General features: G+C 42.8%; 2 protein-coding genes across 5 annotated transcripts; one reads left to right on the forward strand and one right to left on the reverse strand.

Annotated features, from left to right (window-relative positions):
- The first annotated feature begins 8,269 nt into the window (after positions 1-8,269).
- Positions 8,270-13,778, forward strand: LOC308366463 (organic cation/carnitine transporter 2-like). Of its 4 annotated transcripts, none has more exons than XM_080840175.1 (11): positions 8,287-8,324; positions 8,531-8,738; positions 9,048-9,151; positions 9,425-9,579; positions 10,197-10,368; positions 10,714-10,855; positions 12,334-12,434; positions 12,550-12,764; positions 13,015-13,197; positions 13,396-13,531; positions 13,629-13,778. In XM_080840175.1, the coding sequence occupies exons 1-11, from the start codon at positions 8,299-8,301 to the stop codon at positions 13,690-13,692; spliced, it is 1,506 nt and encodes a 501-aa protein (XP_080696301.1). In that variant the 5' UTR covers positions 8,287-8,298; the 3' UTR covers positions 13,693-13,778. The 4 variants fall into 4 exon arrangements, with proteins under 4 accessions (XP_080696298.1, XP_080696299.1, XP_080696301.1 ...); XM_080840174.1 differs by having other exon boundaries at positions 8,300-8,324; positions 8,456-8,738; XM_080840172.1 differs by having other exon boundaries at positions 8,270-8,738.
- A 121-nt stretch (positions 13,779-13,899) lies between these two features.
- On the reverse strand, positions 13,900-19,447 carry LOC308366466 (beta-crystallin B1-like). The gene is made up of 5 exons (XM_080840178.1): positions 19,362-19,447; positions 18,918-19,036; positions 18,678-18,810; positions 18,314-18,456; positions 13,900-18,068 (listed from the first exon to the last, which is right to left on the reverse strand). The coding sequence occupies exons 1-5, from the start codon at positions 19,440-19,442 to the stop codon at positions 17,894-17,896; spliced, it is 651 nt and encodes a 216-aa protein (XP_080696304.1). The 5' UTR covers positions 19,443-19,447; the 3' UTR covers positions 13,900-17,893.
- Between the last annotated feature and the right edge of the window lies 1 nt (position 19,448).

Raw genomic sequence — 19,448 nt, forward strand, 5'->3', positions numbered from 1 at the left:
GCTAGGCAAAAGCCAACAGGCTTGCCTTGAGAACACCAACAACAGCAACGTTGGCATTGACAAAAAGCTAGCTAGCTTGCTGATGTATTTTGGTGACATATTTGGCAGAGCTGTTTTTACTTTTTGGATGGAGTTTCAGACCCAGATACATTTTTTTACATAATCAATAGCCTAGGTGTCTTGGGGAATGGCAGGTTTGTTTATCTATCTATCTATCTATTACATGACCATATAATATCAAAATGAAATAAAGACTAGTAATCTGCATAAAAACACCTCAAACAGTGGCAAAACCTGTCTGTAAAAATATTAATGAAAAACAGAGGTATTATATTGGCCACCACTGGCTCACAGCAATCCAAACCACAACATCTATCATATATCATTGCACTTACAGCAGTTACATTCCTGCACTTTTTTTTCTAAGTCTTATGTAAAGTAGTATTTTTTGTTACACTAGGGGCCTGATTTACTAACATGCGACCAGGGTATAAAATTAACTTTTAGGCCTACCTGCCATTGGCATGTAAGGTGTAAAATTTACCGGACAAAATATTTTTTTACCGGCCACTGAACTGCTCACAACACAAAATCATTAAAAAAGATTACAGAAATAATTGCTGATTGACCATTGGTCTTAGTACTACTAAGTGGGGAACTATATGAAGGTTTCAGACACTGTTAAAAGAATCATATCGTTTATTAAAAATAATTCATATCATATCTTATATACAGACTTAAAGAACATGTGAACTACATGCGCCACATAACCATATAATGAGAGAGAGAGAGAGAGAGAGAGAGAGTTCTATAAAATACTATTAAATATAATGTAATTATCATTAGCCTACGGTCAGGGTTCGAATTAAGGGGGTCTCTGTCATACAAAAGTTTGAAAATATCCCTTTAAATAGTGTCCTCCAGTGGGTTTTAGGAAGAGAAATTAACTTATCTAGATTTAAAATATGGCACAAAAATAAACATATTAAAGATATCTGCTGAGATAGGTGCTAATTATACTGTAGCATGGTAGAGATTTGCAGCTCAAGTGAGTAGGTAAACGTTGTAAGCTAGAGTTCACTAGCTAGTTATAGCTGGCGGAGCTATACTGTTATATCCAGAAGCTGATTATGGAAGCTATCATCGTCTGTCTGCAGGCTCGCGAGGCTCACTTACTCACTAGTCACGACCAAACAGAGCAGGGCGCTTGCCACCACAGTCTCAAACAGGCTGTGTTACTTGAGACTGTTTTATTTCGTACTGCACATTTTTTTTTTTACAAATTAAGTTAACTAAATCGGTTGTTACGTGTGAATTTGACGATCTAATACGGCTAGAAACGCCTCTGGTCTTGTCGTTTGCAATTCAATAAAACGTAACTAATTTGAAGGCGACATACACATGCATGCCGTCGTCTTAAACTTGAACACAAGGAAAATGCATCTGGCAGAAAAGCCATTGTCCTACCATGATGTTTATTGTAGATGTATTTATCTCAAAAGCACGTTAAGCTAAAAGCACAAGACGACTTCTGCCTTTATGACCTGTCAAATTGATCGTATCTACTATACGGTTGGCTCTTACCGTGGTGTGTATGGGGCGCCGTTTGTAAAATGTTGCACGTTCTAAAATCCTGCTCAGTTTTGGCACATTTAGCATTATAATACGGGGGGAAAAGCACGACAATATTCACATGTCACCTTTTCAAACATTTAGAGAGAAATTGTTGTTTAAGTTGTTGTAAATAAATGTTAATGTTAATGTTAAATGTTATATGTAAATGTTATATATATATATATGTAAATGATAAATGTAAACGTAAATATTAAATATAAACTTAAATGTTTAATGTTATATATAAATGTTAAATATAAGTGTTAAATGTAAATGTAAAATATAAATACTTAAATGTAAACGTAAATGTTAAATGTATATCTAAATGTTAAATGTCCGAATTATGTTCAGTCTACATTTAAGATTTGGCGCCAGAACATTACAATATTTACGGTAATTCGCTCGTGAAGCAACGGGTTTTTTGAATGGAGAAAAGCGCGGTCTTTTATTCACGAGATAACGACAAGACAACAAGATGGCAAGTCCAAATGAATTAGATTTAGCTTTAATTATAGAGAAAGCTGTTGCAGCTGGCGTTAGGGCGGCTCTCCAAAACCGACCTACATTGGGAACAAGTGCTGCAACCAACACCACATCCCGCTCCACGAGCGAATTACCGTAAATATTGTAATGTTCTGGCGCAACTCAATGGAAATGCGCTTCCTGGTTAAGACGTGCTTTTATGAGGCGGAGAATTCGCCCGCAAATCAGAGCCGTGTGCTCGCCAGGCAGCTTTAGTAAATACCACGCAATACATCATTAGGCGCACTTACCTTCTCTCCACCCATTCAATTGCGCTTCACGCCCACGTTACCACCCACGTTTCCGTGCCATCCCACTTGTTTGCAAGTTCACACCCACAAAGCGTTAATATGCGCATGTACTCAAATGCGCCCCCTTAGTAAATACCGTTTTATGTTTACGACCGCTATTTTACGCCTGAAACGGGCGCAATCCTGTTAGTAAATCAGGCCCTCGCTTATATATAAATGAAAAAAGATCTAAAATAGACCATTCATTGACAGTGCGCCTTATAATCCGGTAGTGCGGAAAATACGGTACAGTAAATATGAAATTTAGCTATATGCTTCAAGGCAGCTTTATCTTAGTTTTTCTGTGGTATACTATAGTACAATTTTTTTTTTTTTATCCACACCATATTCCACAAACATGTCAAGGCAAGCAGTTATCATGACACAATTCCTCTCATTGATAGCCCATGATTTACATATACAGCAGGGTTCTTCCCATCCAAACGGGACAATGGCTCCCACTCGACCGTCTCAGATTTGGCTGAAAAAAAATCAAGGTTGTTCATACACTTAATAGGTATAGTCCAAATTATTAGCTCTCTACTCCCAATAGTTTTGTCATAAAAAGATGCCTGTACTTAAAACGCTTTTTAGCAGCATTTTCTGAAGAGCCATTTTCAAATTTGTTGTGTTCTTTCCTTTTAATGTGACACAGGAAGTACCTATACAGGTGGTTTGTATGTAATAAGTAACACTTCCTGCAGGTGCCATGTTAGTTCTACCACGAGTAATGTACCTGTTGGTTAAGCTCTGCCTACTCCGTCATTTCCCATACAGTAGAACACTACAAAATTGGCGACAAGATTTATTTTAGAAAGAAAGAAAATGACGGCTGCAATGTTCCTTTCCCAAGTTTTTTTCTCCCATGCCCCGGTGAGCCTGCTGTGCCGTTTAAAACGTGGATACAAATATTCCAAAACTACCTGGTCGTTAACGACGCTACCAGAGATGCTTGGCCAGTTGCCAGAAGAAAAGCTGTTCTCCTACACTGCCTCGGAACGGAGGGACAGAGAATCTTTTACAATCTTCCAAACACAGGTGCCACTTATGATACAGCCGTTAATGCATTGAAAGCACACTTTAATCCGAAGACTATTACAGTGGCGGAGCGTCATGCTTTTCGTAAACGTTCTCAAGCTCCCCACGAGTCACTTTTACAGTTTGTTGCTGCTCTATGTGACCTTGTGATTTTGGTGCTAGTGAAAACGAAATGATACATGACCAATTGATAGAAAATGTGTGCAATTCAAGAATACGGGAAAGACTGTTGCTAGAGCCTGAACTGTCTTAAGAAAGAGCATTAACTTTGGCTACTCAAATCGAGTCTGCTGCACACCATGCCAAGGCAATTGCTGATACGCACGTGGCTCCAGTACAAGCGGTGCAGCACACTTCAAACAGAAGGGGGAGAGGGGAAAGAACTGGCGCCAATGCTCCTGTCAATCAAAGTAGAACGATGATTTGCTATTGATGTGGATCAGATGCTCACTTGGCCAATGCAGCTAACTGCCCAGCTGCTACAGCAACATGCAGGCAATGCAAAAAGACTGGACATTTTTCTAAAGCTTGTCGTTCTACACAGCCCCGTACTGATGTGCGTGAAGTCGAACTCCCTGAAGTCTTAGCATTATACACAGACCATGCTGCGAATGGTACTACTAAAATGACATGTACAGTGGAAATTACTGCCCATCACTCACAACCCTGTACAGTAGACTTAGTTGTCGACACTGGGCCTTCTGTATCCATCCTGCCACAAAGCCTCTACGTGCGCCATTTCAACCAAGTTCAGCTGACTCAGTCCAAGGTCAGGCTTGTGTCTTATTCTAAAACGCACATCCCTGTTCTTGGCTGTTTGTCTGCGAATGTGTCACGCACAGCTCCATGCACATTCTACATTGTGAACACTGGGACTCCACTGCTGGGGAGAGACCTCATGACAGCACTACAGCTCCGCATAGCACACAACAGGGTCCTGCCTCCTGACGCCTCTACTTCTCCTGCTCCAGTGCTGGAATGCGCTGCTACACCTACACCTGCTTTTGGCTGTGCAAAGAACTTTGTTCACTTAGTGAAAATTGATGACACCGTTACACCAGTGCGCCAAAAGCTCCGTCGCCTGCCATTGTCAGTTCGAAGTGCCGTGACAGAGGAACTGAATCACCTGCAAGCAGCGGTCATAATTGAGCGCATTGATGCTTCAGCATGGGTGTCACCAATTGTTGTCATTCAGAAAAAGTCAGGCAAAATTCGCATGTGTGTTGATCTGCGCGAACCCAATAAAGTGCTCATTGTAGATGCCTTCCCATTGCCCCATATGGATGAACTGCTGTCCAACCTAAAAGGTGCCACCATCTTCTCTGCTATTGACCTGACTAGTGCTTACTACCAAATGCCTTTGCATGAAAACAGCCGTGATCTCACAGCATTCATTACACATGATGGCTTGTTTCGCTTTTGTCGTGTGCCATATGGACTTGCTTCTGCACCTTCTGCGTTCCAGAAAATGATGAGCATCGTCCTCTCTGGCCTGCCAGGGGTAGACAACTACCTGGACGACTTCATTGTACATGCCCAAGACATGCCTGCCCACGACAAAGCTCTGGACGCTGTTCTACATCGCCTGAAATCTGCTGGCTTACAACTGAACAATGAGAAGTGTTGTTTTCGTCAGCCCAGCCTGCCTTTCCTGGGACACATCGTTTCAGCTGATGGACTGCAGCCTGATCCTGAACGTATACAGGCCATTGCCAATGCCCCTGCACCTACTGATGCCTCAACTCTCGCTCTTTCCTTGGACTGCTGTCATGGTACTCCAAGTTCCTGTCCAACCACGCTACTGTGGTGGAACCAATGAGAGCATGCCTGAGATCAACTGACAGTGCTTTTCAGTGGACTGATGTGGCACAGACTAGTTTCGAGAATGTTAAAAACATGCTGCTAGATAGCCAGCCCTTAGCTTTGTTTGATCCCACATTGCGCACCATAGTGACTACAGACGCATCAGACTATGGCCTAGGTGGCGTACTGTCACAAGTGGACTCAGACAACATTGAAAGGACTGTGGTGTTTGCGTCTCGAACTCCCTCTGCTGCTGAACGCAAATATGCCACAGTGGAAAAGGAAGCCTTAGCATGCGTTTTGGCTGTCGGGCGGTGGCGTACATACCTCTGGGGACGCCGTTTTACCCTACGGACAGATCACCAGGCGCTGACGACACTTCTGACCACCAAGGGCATCGAGCGTGCTGGTCTACGTGTGTCAAGATGTTGAAAATGCTCATGCTGACTGCATGTCTCGCTTACCTTTACCTGCTGATCTTTCACCTGATGGATCCATTGCTCCTGCTAACAGTGACGACTCTGATCCTGAATACGTTGCCCTCCTGACTACTGCTCGTCACACTCTGTCTGCCACTGACCTTGACTCTGCTTGTGCTACATGCCCTGAGCTCACAAAACTCCGAACACAGATCACGTGTGGATGGCCTCCTTCACCCAAAGGCCTTGACCCTGACCTGTTACTATACTACAAGCTGCGCTTGAAACTCTCAGTCAAAGAACTTTTCATTTTTCGTGGCTCTCGACTGATTGTGCCCATAGTCCTGACCTGATCGCCATCGCACACGAGTCTCATCAAGGGGTGGTACGGACAAAGCAACGACTACGCAAACTTTACTGGTGGCCAAAGATGGACGCTGATGTGCTCAGTGCCATCCGCTCCTGCTAGCTGTGCCAGCTGAATGACAAAACAGCTAAGCCGCACCCAGTTCCACTGCAACCAGTGCCTCTGCCAGATGGTCCATGGCAGAAGGTCGCTGTGGACATAGTGGGCCCATTCGAAATTGCTTCTCCAGAATGCAGGTACGCAATTACACTGACCGACTACTATAACAAATGGCCAGAGGTTGCCTTCACTCGCACTATTACTACTAAAGCTGTGATCATCTTCCTGTCAACTATATTCAGCCGCCATGGCAATCCTCTGGGCATCATTACAGATAATGGTGTTCAGTTCACCTCTGCTGCTTTTGCTGCTTTCTTACAAGAAAGACAAATACGCCATCACCGTTCATCTCTCTACTATACTGCTGCCAATGGACAAATTGAGAGATTTAACAGGGTGCTCAAACAGACTGTGCAGTTGGCCATTCAACAGCACCAGCTGTGGAAACCAGCTGTGACTGACTTTCTGCATGTCTATCGTGCCACACCGCATGCCACAACTGGGACTTCACCTTTCCAGCTTCTCCATGGACGGCCGATGCGCACAAAGCTGACACTGCTACCTCCTGCTTCTACACCTCCTGCTCCTACATTGACTGACATGGACATAAGTCACAGGGTCAGCCAACGTCAGCACAAAATGAAGACCTACACGGATGCCAGACATGGTGCTCGTCCTCCTGCCTTTCAAAAAGGGGACAGAGTGAGGGTGAGAAACCTCACCTAAAGGTCACAGGAAGTTCAGTGATCCTCTGATAATAAGCAAGAAGATTGGAAAGGGTACATACAGACTTAGTAATGGAAATACCTGGAATGCCTCCCACCTTACTGGCTTTCCCACCACTACACACAAACCTACACACGAGGACACTAAACACACTGACGAATCACCTGAGCCTTACCCATGCGAGATACTCGCCAACCTACCTGGCTGAAAGACTTTGTAACTGAATAATGTAACCATACAGTAGAACACTACAAAATTGCTATTACTAGAAATCTATTTAAGCTAGCTCCTTCAAACGGCTAGGCTTAAAATCTGATACCATAACTTGAATCATATGGATTTCCAGGGGTGTGGCTTGGGTATATCATAGTATTCGGGTGCTTGAATTTGCGCGAACAATGTACTCTATGCTTTGTTGCAGCATCTTTGAAGGCCTGTGGAAAGCTCATTGTTAGAGTTAGAGACTTGATATAATTATTAGACTTTTATAGTTTAATTTGTCTGTCTAAATACAGCATCTTTACATTCTGTTTTGAAAAAGTGTGGTATTGAGACCAGTGTGAAAATGATTGAAAAAAAAAACTACAAGAAATTATCTTTTTATTGTGTGTATGCACATTTTTCACTTGACCATTATATAGTAAACATAAGGAATGCTAGCATTTTAGCTAAATTACATTACAGAGCTGCTTAATGAATCAGTGTGTGATGTACACACAAGAAAATTACCATACAGGGATGTCTTTTAATTTTGAAGTTTGTTATTTTTTTTGTTTGGGGAACCATGTTGGTTCACCTTCCAACTGGTGATTACAGGATCCAGGCATTTGTACTGTCTAGTGTCCACATAGTTGCCAGAATGTAGGGCCAGCTATAAGTACCCGGCTGGAGCTTTGTCTGCACTTCATCATACATACATAAAAGTGAACTTTGTAATGTTCCATGAGGAAAAAGCTTTCTGAGGGGGTCCAACTAGCGCCTCTGCTGGAGACACCAGGAAAGACACTCTTAAGGAGACGTTTCTCTGGGTCACTTTATGAATGTCTCTCAGTCCCAGAGGAAATCACTCTACCTGAGGTTACTGAAAATTAACCCTACAACAGTTCATGTTAGTCCTTTAAAATAATAACTGAATTTACAGCAACGTTTTGTCAGCTTTGTCATTGACAAGGTCATTACGGTTGTTTGAAATGGATTCACAGGTTAGTTGTGTCTTCTGCTTTACTTTTGTATTGCTTAGAGTCTTTTGTTCTTTCCAAAATGTACAGATATAAATGTGTTGGAAACTCTTAACAGAATGAGAAAATATCCTTAGCCCTTGAACACTTGGTCCATGTGCAATGTATTTATAGCCCATACCGGAGTGGCTATAAATACAGCTGTGTGTTGCTGCACTGTACTACAACGGCTGAAGTTGGAAATGAGATTTTGTTCCTTGTTGTCAAAGTATGTTGGAGTTTTTTAAAGTCGTTTTTGTAGGTTTTTTTATCTGATGAAAGCATGAGGGACTATGAAGAAATCATTGCATTTCTAGGAGAATGGGGACCTTTTCAGAAACGTATTTATGCTCTTCTCAGCCTCAGTGCTATCCCAAATGGATATGTGGGAATGGCGATGGTTTTCCTGGCTGACATTCCTCCTCACCACTGCAGGCTTCCATTCCTGAACAGTAGCTATGGGGGACTGGGCTACAATCTGTCCATCCCAACTGAGGAATTGAAAGGAAAGCTCATCCTGAGTCACTGCAGACGCTACACTGAACAGGGGGACTCTGATGCTGTGTTTAGGAATGACACAGAGGGCTGTCTGGATGGCTGGGTGTTTAGCAAGGAGAGATACGTGTCCACCATTGTAACTGAGGTGAGGCTGCAAGTGTGTCACCATCTGGGCCTTACATTGCTTTCTGGTGTAAATCATGAGAAAAACAGGCAGCTGATATTGACACTAATTAAACGATGCACGGTATCATGAACTTGTATGTTACTGGTGATAGTAAAATGTGGGTTATAATAATTGCAATAGTAATGACATGATTACAATATAAATTAAAAATAAAAGTAACATAATAACACCTATAATATTAACAGATATAATATTGACGAGTTCACCTACAAGACGTGCTCACACAATATTTGTCTTTGACAAATGATCATTTTCTAATGTCCATAGTGGAATCTGGTGTGTGATGACGCTTGGAAAGCTCCCTTTACCCTAACTGTGTTTTTCCTTGGAGTACTGGCAGGATCATTTTGTTCAGGCATCATTTCAGACAGGTATGAAACAAATATAAGGAAGATCTTACATGAGCATGACCAAGAACTGCAGGAAAACATATTTAAAGATAAAAAATGATATAGTGTTTAAAGCCCTTCCCTATGAGTATAGACAGACATTAAGAGTTAAATTCTGTTCACATGAATATAATATGCAACATTGCCTGGCAAGTAAATATATGGATTATACATGTTCTAAAAACTCTAGCTAGAGCCATAATTTGGAGCTGCATGTCCTGATATTTATCCTGAAGCGTAATGCTTCCTCCTCAGGTATGGCAGGAAGCTCACCTTCTTCATCGCCATGGTGATGCAGACTGTCTTTAGTGTGGTCCAGGCCATCTCCAACAGCTACCAAATGTTCTGTGTGCTTTACTTTGTGGCCGGGATGGCGTATGTTTCCAACTACTGTGCAGCATTTGTGCTTGGTGAGTTCAATTTGCAGGCAAAATTGACCCAAATCAGATTTCTTTTGCTCATATATGACTCAGATCTGTTTTTTTAATCTGACCTTTTCAATTCTAGCCACTTCCATCGTGGTCCTTAGTCAGATACAGGTCTGATTTGGAAAGCTACCTCAGTCTGAACAGTCATATCAGAATCCATGAACCTTAACCCAGTCACTCTGTGGACACAAACATAGGACAGCTGCAATGGAGAAAGTCTAAAAACATCTCTGTTCAGAAATAAAAATCACTTCTCCACATAAAAACATCATTAAAAATGTGTCTCTTTTTCCTCATCCTCGTTATCATCAGCTCACAAATCATGTTATAAATGAATCTGTAAATGTTTCTGTTCTTTTGCACCTGGTCAGTTCAGGACTGTGACCAGTTCACACTGAAATCTGATACAGGCCACATTTAAAAAATAATGTCAACAGTTACAGCCAAACAAAACAATCGGATCTGCGTGAAAAATCAGAATAGAGCACTTTAGCTTGCAGTGTGAATGGAGCGTTATAAAAGACATCTGATGGGGATATGGGACATGTTATCACCGCATCAAATCTAGCTCAATTGAATTCTGGATATTTTGTCGTTAGGTTCAGAGCTCCTCAGCAAGTCAGCCCGCATGAGCTTTGGAATTCTGGGAATCTGTTCATGCTTCGCCATTGGCTACGCCATTCTGCCACTCTTTGCATACTTCATCCGGAGCTGGAGGACCCTACAGTTAGTACTGTCTCTCCTGGGATTTCTTTATATTCCTCTTTGGTGGTAAGTTACACACACACACACACACCATATGTTGTGTAAGCTATCATGCTACTGTGAAAGTACTTTATGTGAGGTAATGTGTTTTTTAATGAGTATTTTAGGATCACAACTACCGGCACATCATCAAGGGCTCCCTCTGAGCCTGTAGCTGGTGCTTCTCTCCCCAGATTACCAGTGATCATTGTATGGCAATGAAAAATTAATGTTACATGTCATTTGAATAAATGCACTGCGATAACTTCAATCCCTGATACCCAAGCATGTTATGGCTCTCCTCAGGTACATACCAGAGTCTCCTCGATAACTTCAATCCCTGATACCCAAGCATGTTATGGCTCTCCTCAGGTACATACCAGAGTCTCCTCGCTGGCTCATCACGCAGGGCCGGTTTCAGGAGGCTGAGGCCATCATTCGAGCTGCAGCCATTAAGAATGGCATCACTCCTCCAGACGACATCTTTCAGCTGGAGCACAGCACAGAGGCAGAGGTGATTCCTGAGAATCCAGTAACATTTGAATCCAATTCCTCCTGGCTACATACGGTAGATCAGGAGGTAGGATAACTGTTAGCTGGGGTAGATTTAGTTGATGTGTTTTGTTTATGCCACAATAAATGGACATTTAGGGCCTGATTTACTAATATGCGAGCGCTTCTTAATCTGCGTTCGCAAATTAACGCACGGTGTTTTTGCGCATATTACTTGGTATTTATCAAGCCAGATCTGCGCTGGGCAAACTGTGCTTACTCCGCCCTTTAAAGAGCCTGATTTACTAAGATTGATTTGCGAACGCATCTTTGCCAGGCGCACATTAACGCACGGTGATTCCCCGCATTTTTTTTATCAAGCCAGATACGCGCTGGGCAATCATTATTTAGCGCACCGTTAAAAGACTGGAGAACTTGCCAGTAAGTTACTGCCACCATGGAGATTCGAGGAAGAAAAAACTAAGGTTCAGCGAATAGATAGCGAATAGATAGCGAATAGATCGCTCAATCACTGAACCTGATTCAATGGGTTATATTGTTGTTTTGCCCGCCATCATCTACAGCGAGATGTTTAAAAGAACACGATTATAAATAGTATGCTATTGGTGGCATTAATGCATAAACTGTCTATTATAACAATATATATGTGTATGGCGAGATTAATACGTTCTACAAGGGACATGGGTTCACTACAATATATCCCCACTGAAACAAATACATTTACCAAGTAGACAGGCCTCTCCAAAATCACCGTTGCTCAATCATGGATAAATGGCACTATTCCGAAAGATAAAACTGTCATGGACAGACCACTTCCACGTAAGTAATGGTCATGTTGGCATCACATATGACCTGGACATTCATTGAATATGTGTGCGTTCTGTCGGTAAACGTGTTCGCGGATTGAAGGTGGGACTGTTTGCATGTGGGTGCGATCAATTTCTCCAATTACGTTCGGAAAATTGAATTTCATATATATGAATATATGAATTATACGAGTTGAAACAAATATTTCTGTTCGCTGTCTCTGTCTATGTCTTTGCCTTGCTGCTGCCATATCAACGTTTTCAGACTCAGTGGAAATGCGCTTGGTTAAGACGTGCTTTTATGAGGCGGAGAATTAGCCTGCAAATCAGAGATGTGCGCTCGCCGGGCAGTTTAGTAAATACCACGCAGTTCATTATTAGGCGCACTCCTCCCATTAAATAGCGCTACACGCCTACGTTACCACCCACGTTTCCGAACCATCCCACCTGTTTGCATGTACACACCCTCAAAGCGTTAATATGCGCTGCGCCAGCTTAGTAAATACCGTTTTTCGTTACGACCGCTATTTTACGCCAGAAAATGGGCGCAATCCTGTTAGTAAATCAGGCCCTTAGAAACTTGAATTTTAAAACTGAGAGACAAGTGCAACTATCTGATACCTGCGTCCTCAACTGTGCGTTCTCTTATCGTACTGTGCGTATCTCTTTTCAGGCAACTGAGAATGACACAGGTGGTCAGACTAAGTACACATGGTTGGACCTCCTAAAAACAGAAAATATACGGAACATCACAATTCTGAACATCATAATTTGGTGAATGAACATTTTAACCAGTTGAGTTACACGTTCTGTTGCACATTTATGTATTAACAGCCACTGAAATAATCATTTCAGGTACTAAACGACTGACCAGGTCTTTACTCTACAGGATCACACTAACCATGACTTACTATGGATTGTCCTTTAACACCCCCAATCTGGATGGAGATCCTTACCTCTACTGCCTTTTTGCTGCCTGTACTGAGTTTGTTGCCTACATTTTCATCTGGTTCACCACCCGCTACGCTCCTCGTCGCTTCACTCTGCCATTTACTCTTCTTCTTGGTGGGACCGTGTTGTTGCTCATCACGTTTGTTCCGGAAGGTTTGTGGTACATTTGTCAAGCCTTGACATTATTATGTGTATGTGTGTGTGTGTGTGTGTCTTATATCGTTATATTTGAGAGCCGTACAGCCATAACCATATCTACTTTACATAGACATCGTCTATGAATCGCATTAGATATAAACACACTGATATTACACTGATTGTTACTATAGCACAATGCACATTTAACTACTACTCTGAGTTGTCATAACTCTCAGCGTTGGCCCCATTTTCTTCTCTACCTCAGAGCTCAATGCCTTGACTGTCACCCTGGCGATGACAGGAAAACTGGTTGTAACCGGGGCCTATGCTTTTGTCTATTTCTACACCATGGAGCTCTTCCCCACTGTCGTGCGGAACATGGGACTGGGTGTCACCTCAATGGCCGCCCGGATTGGCAGCACAGTCTCCCCATATGTAGCTTATATTGGTAGGTAAAAGTGTGCTCAGATAATGATATTCAATAGTCAATAACACTTTTAATTTGCATTTCTAACTCAAATATTATTACATTTATATTGTTTTCTGATTAAAATTGTTTATTCATAATTCATAATACAAAATAAGAATTTAATTCATATTATATTATGTTCAATGCTACTGGATTCTTTTTTGTTTTATTTTCAAGGGACATATCACAAAACAGCACCCTATATTCTAATGGGTAGCCTCTCCTTAGTATCTGGTGTGTTAAGTCTGTTGTTACCAGAAACTAAAGACGAGAAACTTCCAGAACTACTCAGCCAAGTTAAACCACCCAGATGGTAGGTAACTGAACTACATGTTTCATGTTGCTTTGCTCATTTCATTTCTCAGTCACGCCATTTTAGTTTGAACTCTTACCCTTTGCCTGTTTGACAGCTTTTGCCAGAAGGAAAGAAGAAGCCAGCAGATAAGAACAGCAGACACGCAAATGCACATATGAAGAATGGAATAGATATGGACTTAATGCTGAATCAAAGAGTTTTGACCTTAATTTTCTTCTAACTATTAAACTTCTGTAGATGCAAGCCTAAGATATATTTTTCTGCACACTAAGAAATACTCTTGACTCTTGTTTGTTGCTGGCAGGCAAGGTTTCTTCAGTGTTCTTATCATATAGAGTCTCAAGGTACAGAAACATCAGATGCAAATATTGTTTGGGTTTTTCAGTCTCCTAGAGTAGGGGTACACCCAGAGTGTGGACATATTTCTTTATATGCAGCCCCTGCGATAATTTTGGGATATCAATCTCTGTTCCACACCCAATAGCACCGCAGAACTTGGCCATAGGCCCAGCCGATCAGTGACTGGAAAGTTGGTGCACTGGACAATATTGAGAGCGGAGGAGGCGGGACAAGGGGCAGACGGAGACTGACAAGGGAGAAGATGGCGACGTCCAGAGAGTTCCCACGTTATGGGGAATGAATGACAGAAGACTAAGGGCCTGATTTACTAACAGGATTGCGCCCATTTCTGCGTAAAATAGCGGTCGTAAACATAAAACGGTATTTACTAAGGGGGCGCATTTGAGTAGAGTCGCATATTAACGCTCTGAGGGTGTGTACCTGAGACGTGGGTGGTAACGTAGGCGTGAAGCGCACTTTAATGGGAGGAGTGCGCCTAATGATGTATTGCGTGGTATTTAATAAACTGCCTGGCGAGCGCATGTTTCCGATTTGCGCGCTAATTCTTCGCCTCATAAAAGCTCGTCTTAACCAGAAGCGCATTTCCATTGAGTCTGAAAGCGTTGATATGGCAGCAGTGATAAGAGCAAGGCAAAGAAAGAAGACAGAGACAGTGCACAGAACTATTTTTTTCAACTCGTATAACACATTTTCAGTTAAGCGAACCACAAATCATTAGACGGTACAGGTTAACCAGCCACGCAATACTTCAATTACTGGACCAGATCAGAGAGACATCCAACCCCCACCCAGCGATCACATTCCATTCCATCAGTTGTTAAAACTAATTTGCAAATATTGGCCTCCGGATAATTTCAACCAGTTTGTGGAAAAGTGAATTCCCCTTTCCAACGTCAACAGTAACATTGACTCACGTTGCCCCGCAGACACGGGAGAAAGACACTTCACTCTCGTTGCCCGCAGGAGCGAGAGAGAGAGAGCGAGAGGCATTGAACTCGCGCACACACACACACACCCACACACACACAGAGCCATGACTATCTCTAGCTACCCATACAATGCCGCGAGTTCGGCTCTGAACGCAATTGTGGACTTTGAAATCGCAAACTTTCCGAACGTAATTGGAACCATTGATTGCACCCACGTCCATATATATTGTAGTGAACCCATGTCCCTTTTAGAAATTATTAATCTCACCATGTACACATCTATATTGTTATAATAGACAGTTTATGCATTAATGCCACCAATAGCATATTCTTTATAATCTTGTTCTTTTAAACATCTCGCTGTAGGTGATGGCGGGCAGAACAACAATATAGCAGCGCACACATTGAATCAGGTTCAGTGATTGAGCGAAAGTGAACCATTATATATAGCTCCACCTCGCTGAACCTTAATTTTCTCTTCCTAAATAAATACCACGGAAAATGCGCAAAAACACTGTGCGTTAATGTGCGACAGCAGTTTAAGCAGCGGTCACAGTGTTAGTAAATCAGGCCCTATATAGGGCGGAGTAAACACAGATTGCCCAGCGCGATCTGGTTTGATAAATACCAAGTAAAATGCGCAAAAACACTGTGCGTTAATGTGCGAGCGCAGATTAAGCAGTGGTCGCATGCAGGGAATAAAATTAGCACCCGCCACTCGCCAAATGCGAGTAAAAATATGGTTTGGCGATTAAAATAATTAGGTAACTCGCCATTGGCTGCTGCCGGTTTCTCTATTGAATCTACACTACTTCACATCATAATGTAAAACAGACTTTGGCTAATGTTATTGCATCAGCGAATTTACTGATTGGTTCATTATAGCTGGCCGTCATCATTCTACATTCAAAAATATACCGTTATCTGCAATAACGTTAGCGTTCACATTCAGTCCGTCAGTTGGTCAAGAAGACGCGTACCGTAGGCAGTGTTCGAATTACGTGGCCAGAGGGAGCCGAGCTCCCATAGAGTGAGGACTAGCTCCGATGAAAGCAACAAAGTCAAAAATCTGAGGGGGTCTCTCATATCTGAAGGTGTCTGCCATATGTGACATTGTAATTTAATGTTAAATAACGCTCATTATCCATCCCTGTGTGGTCTCTTACCATTCATTCTTGCCCAGGGCCTCGTTTCCCGAACGCTAAAAAGGACTTGAAATCGGTCGTAAGAGGGATATTGCAGAGCGGTTTCCCGACGCCGCACTTACGGCAATGATGAGTCTATGATGTCGCCAAAATCCTCGTAGGCCGTTAAGATACGTCGTTATCGGGAAACGAGGCCCTGATCATTAGGACTTTAAAATAATCTTATATGTCTCTATCCTGTCATTAAACATTAAAAAAGCACTATAGGCTACATTATGTAAGCGGCAACTTTAATTCTGACATTTTGTAAGTATTATACATGAGTTAAGACAAGGAAAATGTATGCTATGTTGTTTATTGGGCAAACAAAACATAATAGCATTTGGCCAAACCTCGGGGCCCAATCAGTGCATTATTGTCAACAGAGACAATACAAATATTACAAAACTACAATGGTATCTACATACATCCCTCAATGTTGTATTTGGATTTGTTAGTCGCGGGGTCAAATGAATAATGCTGCCGCATAGGATTCTCGCAATGTCTTCCCATCTGAACAAAAAAGTTAAAATTCCAAATATGAGAACTACCGTATTAGCCCACGTTTTAAATAAAGACTTAACAAACTAGGGTCGGTTATGCTGGACAATAGTAGTAGTCTACTGCCAATGCTAACTGTCCAACTTAGCTATAATTTCATTAACTTGACCCTGCAGATTTTTACAACAATGCATTGGAAATTCGTAGCCTATCTTATAGAATTCCTATTTAAAACAAACATGTGTGAGATACTTGGTACAATATTTACCTCTTCTTAAGATTGAGTTTGAGAGACTGGTGGCTACAGCTTGCGCATAGATTTGATCCGATAAGGCTACTAGCTGGCGGCGCGCGGCACGGTTCTCTAGTATCTAAGTTAACGACCGGAAGAGAACATCACCAATCATATTGCATTTAGGAATCTTGTGAAAGAGCGAAAAAAATAACGTTATTAACCGGTTACCATTATTTTAGGTAAACGATTCTGATCCGGAACATATTTTTTTTTTAAGTTTCTGGTTTCGTTTCTGTTCCTAGCAAAACATCAAAAGTTTCTGGTTTTCGTTTTCGTTCCGTGAACCGGTTCAAAGCCTTGGTTGTGAGCAGTTCAGTGGCCGGTAAAAAAATATTTTGTCCGGTAAATTTTACACCTTACATGCCAATGGCAGGTAGGCCTAAAAGTCAATTTTATACCCTGTTGACCCCTAATGTTTAAGTTAGGAAGAGTGACAGTTGGCAACTAATGGCAAGATTAGCCAAGGCTTCTACATATGTGTGTATTCATACAAAAACACTGACACTCACACTGACACTTTTTTTCAAATCAAGCATTTGGGACTTTATTTAAAAGGTGGCCAGGATTCTGTACAGCATTGTTGGAGTGAGATAAGCTGGGCTTAGGAGGTCCGTCTACAACACCTGCCTCCTCTCTCCCTTGCTCTCCATTCTCCTGGGGGAAGGGGAATGATTTGAAGAGGGTAGGCGAAAAAAAATTATGAACAAAAAATGACAAAAAATGGAAGGAAATTAAAGAGCCACAGTCGGAGCGCAGGAGAGAAAGAGAAGAGCAGAGAGAGAGAGAGAGGAGACCCGGGAATGGGCTTTGGTGTTCAGGGGCGTGGGCCGCGGTGTTATTGGCCGGTTCGAAAGAGAGCAGGCGGTCACAGAGACAGGCAGTCCTGCTCTAATCAGACCCACACACGGAGACTCCATTCCTCCCTCCCCCAATCCTCCCCTCCCCCCACGGAATACCCGGGTGGAACGTTCAGCTCCACTCCCATCTCAGAGGGAGTGGAGGCATGACCTCAGACGTCTCTTCTTCTCTCCTTCTTCTTCCGCCCCTCTCCCTCCCTTCCGATCCTCCTCTTTCGCTCCTGGCTGGGCCATCACTTGTTGCTAGCCATGGTGTAGCATCCGTGTGGGTGCCACTGCATGTCACGGATGCGGCGCACGCTCTGGAACTGTGGGCAGCGGGCACCGAACTCGTTAAAGTGTCTGTATTCACCCTTCTCCAGCAGGAACTGGCTGCCACGGTATCCGGGGAACTGGTATCCCACCCAGCTGCAAAAGCAAAGCCAATTGGTTAGGAGGTCAGAGCTGGCTAATGCATGATCACACATGACTGAAGCATACTATATGCAGACTTTATGTGGACACTAATTTGCATTCATAGACTGTGGTCAGATACACACAATATCACAAATATATATAATTTCATATATATTTCCTATTTTTATTTTTTATTGTGGCTCAAGCAAACAATCACAGCTCCATTGGAACTAAATGTGGTTTCCAGGGCAACTTACGTTCCACAGCTGACCATAACGCTGCCAACTCTGTCGGTGAAGCCGTAGGAGAAGAGACTGGGGACGTCATCGTCCATGATCTCCATCTTGCGGCCCTTGAACTCTCCCACCTCGTACAGGCAGATCTTGTGCTTCTCGGGGTCCTATTGAAGGCACAAGAAACAGAGGAGAAGACAAGGTGTCAGGATCACCACTTTCCAATGTCAGTAAGAAAACAGTAAAAGAAACACCAAAACATCTGTTTCAGCCAGGAGGCTGATCTGGGAAGATGAAGGATGAGAGCGGAGCAAGAAGGGAGGGAAGAGGACAGGGTGCAAGAAAGAAAGAGACCAAAAACCCCAGGGTGCACGAGGGGTTTCCATACCATTCTGATGGGTCTGAAGGACAGCAGGTAGTCGTTCTTCTGGCAGTTGCTCCAAGAGTCCCAACGGGGGTACTCTCCCTTCTCCAGGATGTACATCTCACCACAGAGGTTCATCTGCTCGTAACCCACAAAACTACAGAATGCAAAGAGAGAGAGGTGGTGAGACTCCGTAACACTAACACTGGTTCAATTCAAGCCAAATGGAGATACAGAAAAACAGAAAAAGGGAGTCCCACTTACGGTCCACACTCCACACGTAGTGAGCGCACTCTGTCCATGCCCATGTCACACACGTTCATGCACTCAGCGTTGATCTCGATCATGCGACCCTGGAAGTTCTCCTGGTCGAACACATACATCTGAGAGGAAGACCACAAAATGATTACACATATGACTCCGGTAGCCCAGAGGAGTATGAACACATACATCTGAGAGGAAGACCACAAAATGATTACACATATGACTCGGCTAGCCCAGAGGAGTATGAACACATACATCTGAGAGGAAGACCACAAAATGATTACACATATGACTCGGCTAGCCCAGAGGAGTATGACAACATTTACGCCATATCTAGTATAGGGGATGTACATATCCCCTGTCTGTCTGTCTTTCTGTGAAATGATTTTAGGTGTTAGTTTGTGAGTCTGTCTGTGTGTGTGTGTGTGTGTGTGTGTGTTTTACCCTGTAGTTCATCATTCCCATCTCGGAGGTCTTGCTCTGGGCAGCCTTTCCGTCGGTCTGGGAGGCGGTTTTAGAAGACATGATGCC

The sequence above is a fragment of the Sprattus sprattus genome (genome assembly GCF_963457725.1).
Source record: "Sprattus sprattus genome assembly, chromosome: 6".
NCBI lineage: Eukaryota > Metazoa > Chordata > Actinopteri > Clupeiformes > Clupeidae > Sprattus > Sprattus sprattus.